At 37.3% G+C, this 12,989-nt stretch overlaps 1 protein-coding gene across 2 annotated transcripts in view; it reads left to right on the forward strand.

The window, feature by feature from the left end:
- LOC100751276 (Scm polycomb group protein like 2) overlaps nucleotides 1-12,752 on the forward strand; it is a 90,712-nt gene extending 77,960 nt beyond the window's left edge. For both annotated transcript variants that reach the window (XM_035450266.1, XM_027432805.2), the window contains 4 exons: nucleotides 1,491-1,592; nucleotides 8,216-8,437; nucleotides 9,609-9,760; nucleotides 11,113-12,752. In XM_035450266.1, the coding sequence (XP_035306157.1) occupies nucleotides 1,491-1,592; nucleotides 8,216-8,437; nucleotides 9,609-9,760; nucleotides 11,113-11,241 (605 nt within the window). In that variant the 3' untranslated portion in view covers nucleotides 11,242-12,752. The remainder of the gene's footprint in view (nucleotides 1-1,490; nucleotides 1,593-8,215; nucleotides 8,438-9,608; nucleotides 9,761-11,112) is intronic.
- Nucleotides 12,753-12,989: the final 237 nt, after the last annotated feature.

The raw sequence follows: 12,989 nt of genomic DNA on the forward strand, positions 1-12,989 counted from the left end.
ATGTCTGAATAAAAAGAAGAGTGCAATGTTGTCCTATAGAACCAAGGGTGATACTCTTGTTTTTAATCTCTACAGTGAAAAACTTGTGTTTGCTTTTTGGCAGTTTTTTTTTTCTGGAAGAAAAGTTTGTTGCTCTTTCATGTGACTATTGACAGGTGTTCTGGTAGAACACATAGAAGTTTATGTGTCTTAAGAGTAACTAAAAGTTTTCTAGCCAAATGCTGTCAATTCTGGAACTATAGAATTGACAGACAGTCTGTTTAAGTTCACTGTATTCCAGTAGGGAGAAAACTAGGTTATCATCTCCAGTTACTCATTTTCTGGTCTTTCTGATTATTCTCATTTTTTCTCATAAACCTTATTGCTTTTGTTTCAGTGAAATCTCCCTTTCTTGTCCCTCCTTTCCCATTTCTTTGCCACTACCCTCATCCCATTCAGAATCCCTTTTCTGGTTTAGTAAAGTGATCTCCTAATTGGAGTCCCCTTTCTAGTTCCTCCCTGATGGTGTAACTGTCCAGTGAATCCCACTGAAATAAAGTTATGATACAGGAACTCCTTGCATGAAAGTACAATAGTCACGCAAGGGGTTGGAATTTATCAAATCTGGGTTCCAATGCTGACTCTGTAACCTGCATACTAAAAGGATGTGAAGTCTGGCAGACCTAAATTTTAATCTAAGGCCTGCTATTAGTTAGAATTATACTTTATGGACAAAGTACTGATCCTCCCTGGTTCTCAGTTTGCCTCTCTGCAAAGTGATTACTTTCTGAATTGTGAGGAAATATGTACAGTCATGTCTGTTGGCATAGACTTGTAATCTCAACTACTGGAGAGTTTGAGGCAATCTTAGGCATATTTGAGATACAGTGTTGAGTTCAAACCTAACTTGTAGCTTGGGCAGCTTACTGAGATTCTGTATTAAAATAGAAAGTAAATAGGGTATATAGCTCAGTGATAGAGTGCTTGCATGGTTGTGCGTGTGTGACCACAGGATAAATAAAATTTAGATATATCTTACCTAGATACTTCTAAATTATTGAATACACACAAACACAAGTGTGTGTGTGTGTGTGTGTGTGTGTGTGTGTGTGTGTGTGTGTGTGTATGTATGTATGTATGTATGTATGTATGTATGTATGTATGTATGTATGTGATAGGGCCCACAAAACCCAGAAGGGGGCATCAGATCTCTTGAAGCTTACAGGCATTTGTAAGCTGCCTAATGTGGGTGCTGGAATCTGGTCTCCAATGCTCTGATAGATCAGTAGGGGCTCTTATCGGCTGAGCCATCTCTCCAGTCTAACATTTTAATATATTATTTCAGTAGAAATGCCTAATAGGAAACAGTGAGCCTGTTAATGATAGTCAAATAATAGACACTCTTGGTGAAGTCATAGTATGCAAATTACTTTGAAACAGATGTACTTCATACAGATATTATAAAAATAACTGACTATAGTAATTATAACATGTACCTTTTTAAAAAACAGTAGGTGAGGAACTAAAGGAAAGGAGAAGCCTCAAACGATTTTCTCAGCGACCTCTACCTGCCTCATCAAAGGTTCCCAGAAAGACGGGACGAGCCTCTAAAGGTAAATGGCATTCACACACCCCAGAATTGACAAAAGAGAGTCCCTCAGTCACCACCTATGTATGCTCTTGGTGTGATGGTTTTGAGGATAGGAAGTTAAATTCACCCATGTTTAACAATTAAGTTATTACTTTGGTTACTGAGCACTGTATTCCTTTCCGACATATAGTGTTGTCATTTTTCCCTTGGTTAAAAAATAAACTACTTAGAATAGCCTTGTCCATTCTGCTTTGCATTGCTTATAATAACTAAGAGAATGAGAGATAGAAAAACTTATCTGATTTCTCCAATGAAAGCATAAGCAAATGTGAGAAAACAACAGTATGGTCATGAGGAATAGTTCTGAAGAATTGTGCTCCCAAGAACAAATGATTTTTTTTTACAAGTTTACAGCTTTGGTGGCAAGAATGGAAAGATATGCTAAATTGTCATAAGAAACATAGATGATGGCCTAGAATCAATATGGATTTTAGGATAGTGTCCATTGTTATGTATGATGAAAAAGGGCTGTCCATGTATTTTGTGTTAGAAGCTTGCCATTCATTAGAGCATGAATTAAATGATCTGTTATTGGAAATAAGGTATTTTTCTTGGTTAAGAATTACATACATGTATGTAATGTATCTTAACCAAGTCTCACCTCATTCCTTCCCCTCCAACTCCTCCTCTACACCTTCACCACTATTTCTTCCCAATTTCAGGGGTTCACTCACTCACTCTGTTGTTGTTGTTGTTATTAAAACCCACAGAGTCCATCCACATAGTTCTGATATTATGTGCATACATATAGGACTATCTCCTTGAGCACAGACTCTCAGGGGCTACATCCCTGAAGAAAACAACTCTCCCTCTTTCAGTAGCAATCACTTGTCAATAGTTCCTTGGCTAGGAGTGAGATGTCCTAAGCCCCTTTCATATCCATGCTGGAATTTTTGTCTGGTTTGTCCTTGTACATGAAGTCACAGGTGTTAGTTTATATATGCACTTGCCAAACTGTATCTAGTAAATACTGTTTGTTGTTGTTACCCACTGCCTCTGGCTCCCATAATCTTTCTGCCCCCTCTCCTGAGATGATCCCTAGCTCCGGGGTCATAGTATAGTATAGATTCCCCTTTAGGGTTGAACACTCTCTAGTCTCTCAGTCTCTACACCTTGCTCACTTATAGGTCTCTAGTAATCTCCAGCTACTTAAAAAAAAAAGAAAAAGAAAAAAGCTCCTCTGAGGAGAGTTGAGAGATACACTTATATATGTGCATGTGTTTAGAAATCAGTTTAATACTATGTACATTTAGAATAATAATAGTATTAAGTTCTCTTAAATTTTTTACATTTGTACAGGGGTGATGCACTGTATTAAATATGTAAGGTCTTTTAAAAAAAGGGATTTTGAGAGCCCATCCCATGTGAAGGGATGCTCTCTTGACCTGGACACATGGGGTAGGGCCTAGGCCTGGCCCAGGATGATGTGGTAGACTTTGAGGAGCCCTTTTGAGGGCCTTACCCTGCCTGGGGAATGGAGGGGGGATGTCTAGGGGCAGGTGGGATGTTGGGGGGAGGAGAGAGAGAGGGAGAAGAGATTGACATATGAAGCAAGCTTGTTCCTAATTTGAACTAATAAAATAAAATAAAATAAAGAAAAAATAGTATTAAGTTCTCCCCTAGGACCTGTGACCTACCTGTACTCAGGTCCTAGGCTCCATTAACATGCCAAGCATGAGTTCAAGGTTATGAAGAAGGCCTTAAATACAATAGTACAATCAGAAAGTGATTGGTAACTTCCTTAGCATTCATACCACTATTGTAACAGTAAATATATCTTCACAGGCTATAACTATAATAGTTTGCTGGGTTCATCCCTGGGTAAGACTGGTGATTACTTTTCTCCCCTAATAGTGTGCCTAGCACCACTCAGAATGATGAGAGCTATCCAGTAGCTTATAGGTCAGAACAGCTTGATTTCTCTATGCTCTATCTTTAGCAAATAAGATCTTATCATCGAGTTCTTGGGGGAGGGGTAACCAAGAGCAATGGTAATAGTCCTGGTTATAACATTTACTTGTCTATGAAGTCCTACTGATCAACCATTTCAAAAGAAGTAACCTCCTGGCACTGAGTTTTTTATTTGATAGCCTATGGTGTCTGTGAGAGGCCCCATTTGAACTTTTTATATATGTATATATTTTAGGAAGCTTGTACAGTAGTAGGTTTCCGTTTTGACTTTTTCAAAAGTCTTTAGTGTTAGTATCTCTCTGAAAACTCCCTCCTCTACTCTGCACTTCAACCCCTAACCTACTTGACCCTTCTTGCTCCATTGTTCCCTGTTATATCACTTTTGTTCTTTCTCCCTTCTCTTAAAAGCAGCCTCATGGCCCCTTACTGTTTTCCTGACTTCTATGGATACTCCAAGTTACATACACATGTAAGAAGATTGAAAGCTAGAGTTTGCATATGAGCAAAAATGTAAAATATTTGTCTAAGTCTGGGTTACCTCACTAATGGTTATTTCTCGTTCCATCCATTTACTTGTGAATTTAATAAGTTCATTTTTCATAACAGTTGAATAATATTCCATTGTATAAGTGTACTACATTATCACTAGCCATTCATCAGTTGATGCACATCCAGGCTATTTCCATTTCCTGACTCTTGTGAATAGAGCAGCAATGAACATGGTTGAACAAGTATCTCTGTAATAGGTTATAGAGTGCTTTGAGTATATGCTCTGGAGAGTTATAGCTGGATCATATGATAAATCTGTTTTAAGGAACCTCCACACTTAATTTACATACTGATTGTACTAGTTTATACTGCCACCAATAGTGAATAATTATCCTCCTTTCCCCACATCCACGCCAGCGTTTGTTGTCCAACTGTTTTTGTAACTCTTAGCTAATCAAACTAGGGTAAGGTAAAACCTAAAAGTAATATTAATTTGTGTTTCCCTATGGCTAAAGATATGGAAAAGTTTTTTTTAATGTTTCCAAGCCATTTGCATTTTGTCATTTGAGAACTTCATTTAGTTACATGCAAAAATTTTAAATTGAGTTTTGCTGGTGCTTAGTTTTTTGAGTTCTTTGTATATTCTAGACACTAGCCCTCTATGAGATGTAGAGCTTGTAAAGAATTTTTCTCATTCTATAGACTGGCTCTTCACTGTAATGATGGTGTCCTTTGCTGTACAGAACCTTTTAATTTCAGGAGGTCCCAATTGTCAATTGTTGACCTTAATGCCTGCACTACTGGCATTCTGTTAAGAAAGTCCTTGCCTACACCTAAAAGTTGAAGTATAGCCCCTACTTCTTCCTCTAACAGATTTATCATATTAGGTTTTGCTCCTTCTACATGTATCTATCCAGTTCAACCACACCATTAATTGGCCGTGCCTTTACTTCAATATATATTTTTGGCCTATTTGTTAATAGCCAGGTGGCTATAAGAGGGTTTTATTCTACTAATCTCTGTGTTGGTTTTGATAACAGTACCATGCTTTTTTATTGCTATACCAGTAATACTATTTGAAATTAGAAATGCTGTAGCCACCAGTAGTGTTTATTGTTCAGGATTGTTTTGACTATCCTGGGTCCTTCTGTGTTCCCATATAAGGTTTAATTTTTTTCAGTTTCTGTAAAGAATTGCATTGGTATTTTGATGGGGGTTGCTGATTACATTGAATCTGTAGATTAGTTTTGCTAGGATGGCCATTTTCACTATATTGATCCTACCAATCTGTAAGCATTTGAAGTCTTTTAATCTTTTGTTATCTTTAATTTATTTTTAGCATCCTATATTTTTATTATACAATCTTTTACTTTCTTTGTTAGATTTATTGGAAGATACTTTAATTTTTCTTGAGGCAAAGTCTTTATGTAACACTGGCTGGCTTGGAACTCACTATGTAGACCATTCTGGTCTCAAACTCAGGAAGATATGCCTTTCCCTATCTCCACAGTGCTAGAATAAAAGGAACAGTAGGAAAAATAAGGTTTTGTTTTTTACCTTTGTGATAGTTTGAATGATAAATGTCCTCCATACACTCAGATATTTGAATGTTTGGTCTCTAGTTGGTGGAACTATTTGGAAATGATTAGGAGTTGTGGTATTGTTGAAGGAGATATGTCACAGAGGGTGGGCTTTCAGATTTCAAAAGAGAGACTCATGCAATGTGTCTCTGCTTGTGGTTGTGTTTCAAGATGTATGCTCTCAGCTATTGCTCAAGTGCCGTTCCTGTTTACCTGTTGCAATACTCCCCACCATAATGGTTGGGAACTCTAACTCTCTATAACTGTGAGCCCCCAAATTAAATGATATCTTTTGTAAGCTTCCTTGGTCGCGACATTTTGTCAGGGCAATAGAAAAGTAACTGAGACAGCATGGTACCAGGGAGTGGGCTATTGCTTTAAAAGGATCGATCATGCTGTTTTTTGTTTGTTTGTTTTTTTGTTTTTGGAGGGTTATGGAAGAATTTGGATTTTTGGACTAAGAACATACTTGAATGCTGTAAATGGAACTTAATGGGCCATCATAGTAGTAGCTTAGAAGACAATAGATCTGAGAGTGATTTGAACCAGCTCAAGAGATTTTAGATGGGAACAATATTAGCAACTTGACTAGAGGCTGTTCTGATGATTCTTTGGATAAGTTCAAGAGATTTCAGACAAGAACAATATTAGAAAATTGGCTAGAGGCTGTTCTGGTGGTATTTTCTATAAGAATATGGCTGCTTTTGTCCTAACAGTCTTCCTGAGTCTAAATTGAAGAGTTTTGGATTAATTTCATTGCAGAAGAGATTTCAAGACAGCCAAATATTGACTCTGTCATGTGGTTATTAGTGATCACTCTTATGCTTCTCTACAATGAAAAAGAGCAAGCAGGACTACAAAAAATACAAATACACAGTTTGAGGAGAAAAAGACAGGAAATTTTATGTTGGAGCCTTGGTTCATGCTAAAGGAGATAAGGAGAAACGGAATAAAGGGAATGGTGACCTCAGGGCAAGATCCCACCCAGCTAATTCTGCAACTTGTGAAAAGGTCTAAAGTATTATCTGCTCCTAAAGAGCAACAACAAATCAAAGCTTATGTAAATATTTCAAGGAGGGGCCAGGTTCAATCCCAAGCCAGCAGCAGAACTTGGCAGCTTCAGCCCATGGTCTGGCTTTATAGTCAAGAAGTCTCCAGAGATGGCTTAGTCATTCATTACTGGGCTCATGAGCATGAGGACCTGATCTTCATCCTAATCACCAAGTTTAAACAAACCAGGCTGATGTCTGTAACCCCAGTGCTGGCGGGCAGGGCCATGGGCAGAGACGGTGGATCCCTCGTGCTCACTGGCCATGAAGCTAAGCAGAATCAGCAAGCTCCAGATTCAGTGAGAGACCTTTTCTCAAATAAAATAAAAAGAGGTGGAGGGCTAGCAAGATTGTTTTGTGGATAAAAGTGCTCAGGCCTAAAGACAGGATTTCAATCCCAGGAGTCCACATAAGGGAGCAAACAGAATCCATACATACTCTATGACATGCATGCCCACATACACACACATCATGTCCACACACAATAAAAAAAGGATACAAGAGTAAACGGGTTGTGGAATCTGCCTACACCATTAAGGAAAGCTGCTGAGGCCAGGACTGTGGTAGGGAAGACTCTGCATGGAGGCCAAGAGAGGCCATTGCATGAAGCAGTGAAAGTGAAGCCTGGATTATATTGGAGACCCCAGGATGTTGGCGATGACAGAGCTGTAGGATACCTGCCAAGGAGAGCTGCATACAGTGAGTGAAACCAGTTCAAGAGAGAGAAATGTGGTACAGTCAGCAAAGCTGGAAGGGCAGAACCATCTAAGCCTTTTGACACCCAACATAGAACTACAGGATTTGGAGTTCTCCCTGCTAGGTTTCAGTCTTGCTATGGTCCAGTATTTCATCACTATGCCTCTGTTCCTCCCTTTTGGAATGGTAATGTGCATTCTTTGCCATTACATGTTGGATGTATATAATTTACATTTGATTTTACAGGGGCTTATAGATAGTTGCCTCAAATATCAGAAGAGACTTTGGATTTTTAAACAGTTTCAATATTGAAAGACTATGGGGACTTTTGAAGTTGAACTAAATACATTTTGCATTATGATACAGCTACAAGCCTATGGGGACCATGAAGTGAAATGTGGTAGAATGAGAATGGCACCCATAGGCTCATAGAATTGAATATATTTTGTACCCAGTTGCTGAACTGTTTGAGAAGGATTAAGAGGTATAGCGTTGTTGGAGGATATATGTCACTGAGGGACAGCATTGAGATCATAAAAGCCCATGCCAATTCCAGCTAATGCTCACTCGCCCCCCCCTCTCTCTGTCTCTGTCTCTCATCTCTCTCTCTCTCATGTCTGTCTGTCTCATGTTCATGGATCAGATGTCAGCTCTTAGCTACTGCTCCAGCACCATGCCTGCCTGCCTATTCCCATGCTCAGCACCTTGATGGTCATATACTCTAACCCTGTGGAACCATGAGCTCCCAAATTAAATGCTTTTTTGCCTTTGTCATGGTGTTTTGTCACGGCAATGGAAAAGTAAGACAGCTTTCTAATAGTATTTGAGCTGTTGAAGATAATCTCTTTTTCCCCCTGTAGTATTGTCTCCTGAGGGACATGGCATGTCAAAAACGAAAAGTTTTCCTGAAACTTCTGAGAATTCATCAGTAGGTGATTCTTTGTATCCTGCACATACTTCAGTCTCCAAGAATGTTTCTGAGATTGTGTCAAATACCTCAAGTACATCTATAGTTATGAAAAAGTCATCTACCTCGACGACTTACAAGCGCATTAAATTCCAATGGAAGAAGAAAAATGAAGGTATATTCAAGAACAGTGTTTCTCAGTCAATGTGTTTACCTTTTTCCTTGAGGATTCCATGCCTTACCATACCCCCTGAGTACCTCTTAAAATACCCAAATTAGAGAGGTCAGGTTCTCTCTTTCACGTTGCCAGGAACAATACTGTTGTGGCTGTTCCTGTTCTCTTGGCATCACAGAAGGTCTCTGGGGATTTGGATCACCCACCACATTTGATAGAGACTTCTCAGATTTGTAGTTTGCAAGCAGGTCTAAACAATTTCTGATGTACTGTGAGGACTCTTAAAACCTCTCATGACTCTTAAGACCAATGAGGCACATTTCCTTCTCCTTGTTTGTGATGTGCTGTCATATCTGTTGAGACCCTTCCTGGTACCAGCCTGTGTGTAGCACATGGATCAGTACTCTGAAATCCTGTTTCAGTAACCAATCAAAAGATCTATTTCTATACATTGAAGCTGGATCAAATAAAAATACTAAAGCTACTCTCTGACCTAGCTGAGCAGTAAATAATTTTGTTTTCTTTAAAACTGAGGTTAACATTTAAGCCAGAGAAGAGAATCCAAAGTGCAAAAGTGATGCTTAAAATGTCCATACTGAATAATTGAGGAAAATGGTTCAAATATTTAATCCCCTTCTCAAACATAATGTGATTATTAAAATACATTTAGTTAAAATTGAGCAAATACAGGGAATTATAAACCTGTAAAGTTGAGAGTTCCATCATATTTAACAAAATAAAGTCAACTTAGAAGAAAAAGACATTAAAGAATGATTTGTGAGAAGTTTGTTGGATCTGTTCAAAGAAGACAGTACTGAGTTAGCTCCGATTATCCCAATTTAATCTAAGTAGCACCCTTTCCTGTACTTGCTTGTGACTTAAGAAGCCTTGGATTACTACACGTGTTTCATGAACATTGAAGCTTTTAGGTGCCATCTAAAGTAAAGCTGTCCCTGCTCTTTGGGGGAGGTCCATTGACACACTCTTATGCAGCACTCCTCAGATCTTCATTCAGGCTCTCATGAGATTTTACAGTTGGAATCTTGAGTCCTTACTTAGGTACTTAAGAGAAGGTTCCAGGAGTGAGACCATTACTTTCTACCTAACATCTCTTCTTTCAGGATTATGATCAGGTCAAGTATGATTTGTTTTTTTTCCCCTCCCATTGAAGCTTCAAGTTATATAGCTGTACCAGACCCCAGTGTCCTGAAACAAGGCTTCTGTAAGGACCCTTCAACCTGGTCTGTGGATGAAGTGATACAGTTTATGAAACATACAGATCCTCACATATCAGGCCCCCTCGCCGACATCTTCAGGCAACATGTAACGTATTTTTTGATCCGGTTTTCCTGCTGCCCTAATGCCTTTGAATGACCTCTGTGCAGGCCTTTCAGTTTGATACTGAGTTGTATGGATGGTGGGGGAACCCTATCAACTGATCTTTTTCATTTTTGGGAAAGATTACTTTGCCCCACATTCAGGCCTTAAATGGTAGGTTAATTGCCTGTTCTTTAAGTGGGTATCCAAGTATCTAGTACACTAAACAGCTTCAAGTTTTTAAGAGGTGGTATTACAGGATTGCCACTCTCATGCAGACCACCCCTTCTTGTAAAGACAAATATAATAACCCTTCCCCAACCTGCTCCCTGTTCTACTCTAGGACCATGAGTAGGAGGGGTTGACCTACAGCACATACCAGGGTGGCCTTCTCATGATACCCAGTGAAACCAGCAGCTCCTTTATGATTTGAATACCAAATAATAGGCTTCTATAACATAAATTGTATAATAACAATAATAAAAAAATTTAAAGGATTCCTTGTGACTGCTAAGCAATGTGTTCACAATATTTTCTAACATAAAATTGTTTAATGTCTGGTGTACACTATTGTGTGTGTGTGTGTGTGTGTGTGTGTGTGTGTGTGTGTGTGTGTGTGTGTGTGTGCTCGCACGTGTGTGTACAGGTGCAAATGCACATGTGTATGTATGGAGGCCATAGAACAATCTCAGGTACCATCTTCAGTAAGGTTATCCAACCTCCTTTGAGACAGGGTCTCTCATTTCGATCTGGGGGCTCATCAACTATGTTACACTGATTGGCCAGTGTACCCCAGGATTGTCATGTCTTTACCTCTTTAGTGCTGGGATTAAGTACATGCCATCATGTCTGGCATTTTTACATGTATTCTGGAGATCCAACTCCTGTCTTCATGTTTTCAGTGCAAGTGCTTTACTGACTGAGCAATCTGATTAGCTTTCAACATGAAGATGAAACTATATAGCATGTTTACAGTTTGCATTGATTCTGGCATACTCCTTTCCCTTCTCAGAAAGTTAAGAATATACGAAATTAATTTCTACTATTCATGATCTTTAACTATTTGTCATAAATATGTGGTAGGATTTTGTTTAATACACAGTGAAGTCAGATGCTTTGACACTTAGAACATTTATTAGAAATACTGGTTGAATATTTTTCTTAAAATTTAGATTAAATTTACAAATTATCAAATGATGTTCCATTGTACAAATAAAATTTTATTAGTTTTCATAAAATATATTCAGAGAATATATATGTATATATATGGAATATATAGTACTTTATTTTCTACATTCTTATATGTAATTAACTTAAACTATGGAAGGAGTCTTACTATAATTTTCTTCTCTCTGTAGGAAATTGATGGGAAAGCTCTGCTACTACTGAAGAGTGAGCTGATGATGAAGTATATGGGGCTGAAACTAGGACCAGCATTAAAAATATGTTACTACATTGAAAAACTAAAAGAAGTAAAATATAATTGAAAATGTGCAAATTTAGATTAGAGACAATTCTCAGGTATACTGAAAATATTTTACTTTAAAAGTAGTTTTTCTCATCATTTTTATTTTATAAAAGGTTTTTATAAAAATGTCTTATCAAAATTCTAGTACAATTACATTGATAGTATACTCTTATTCCTTAAACACCATTGAATATGTTTTATTAGTATACTTATAACTGGCAACTTAATATTTATGTCTTTAATTATTTTTATTGTGTTTACAAATGTACTTCATGTAGCAAACAGATGAAAATTTTATTTGGATTAATCTTTATATCTAGAACCAAATAGCTAAACCCCAATGGGGAAAAAACAAGCAACTTAACCTCTTTTATAAAAACATGAGAATTTTTCTCAGAGAATTTGAAAATGCACTTAAGCTCTCATCTCCTCCCCAATTATTTTATATGTCTGATTTTACAGTGTTCTGTTGATGATATACTACTACTAGAAAGGGAAGAGCCATATAAATTATTTTCCTTTCTGTTGGTGCCCTTGGTGGTGTATTTGTTCACACAAGGGGAATAGCAAGTCTATAAGCTTTCTTAAAGTGTTCTTACTAGTCTTTGATATTTTTAAACTGTATGATAGATTAAAGTGAATAATTTTGTGCAGGAGATGTTTATTCTACTAGTGTAAATTGGAAGGAATTGGATAAACTTTATACCTATCCTACAATTCTGTATTTTTTCTAAGCTCAAACATTAGACATTCAATTTGACATCTCTACTTCCAAGATATTTGTGTCCAGATTTTAAAAATTTGTTTATTTTGTGTATATTACTCATACAGATACTTTAGCATATTTATATACTATTCTATATCTGTGAGAATATACAAGTGATCTTTTGACTTATTATGGCACTTTATACTGCCACAGAGGTAATAACTATATATAGATGTTTATTCCATTAAAAATACGTACATCATTTTGCTATCACCAGTACCTCTCAGCTTGTTATTCAGGTGATAAGAAACTCTACATAGATTGGCTCCCACACAGGGAAGCTCTTTATCTTATGCAATATTTCTAATTAATTTACTTAGTTCTGAGCCATCAATTCTACTACATTTTAAAAGGTACATTAATTCTGACATCAGGGCTTCATTTTTATAAATGAGAGCTTTCAAAGGAAAATGGTTCTACAAGCCATTACTTTATATAGTGGTGTAATGCATATAAGCTGTAAGTCAGGTATACATGTATTAGCCATTTGTTCTAAATGTCAACAAAATGTTCACCAGGACAAGAATGTACATTTTCTCTTTTGAATACCAAATGTGTTCTATATAACAATGCACATGTATAAAAGATTACTTCACCTATGTCATTTCTGATACAACTTCTTACTTAAACTTGATCTTCTTGCAAATTTTTTGTATGAAGATATTATGTCCAGTTGAACGGTCCTCAGGTGTTTATAATACTATGTCTTATCTTCGGATTTAAAGACTATAATAAAGTTAAATACCACAGCAAGCAACACCTAGGCCTGGGATTTTATTTTACTTACCTTCTCCACAGTGTATTAATATGTGTGCTTGTTAGCCATGAAAAGGGGGATTTTGAGACTACTTAGTAGTACACTTAAGAGTAAAACCCTGTAACATGACAAAAGACCCAGAGACTGATAATGGGTTTCAAGCTTCAAGGTGAAGATTAGAAAAGCAAAGTAACTGGTCACCAGCTTTTACTGTTACCTCAGGGTGAAAGGCAATCCTGGCTCC

Source organism: Cricetulus griseus, chromosome X (assembly GCF_003668045.3).
Source record: "Cricetulus griseus strain 17A/GY chromosome X, alternate assembly CriGri-PICRH-1.0, whole genome shotgun sequence".
NCBI lineage: Eukaryota > Metazoa > Chordata > Mammalia > Rodentia > Cricetidae > Cricetulus > Cricetulus griseus.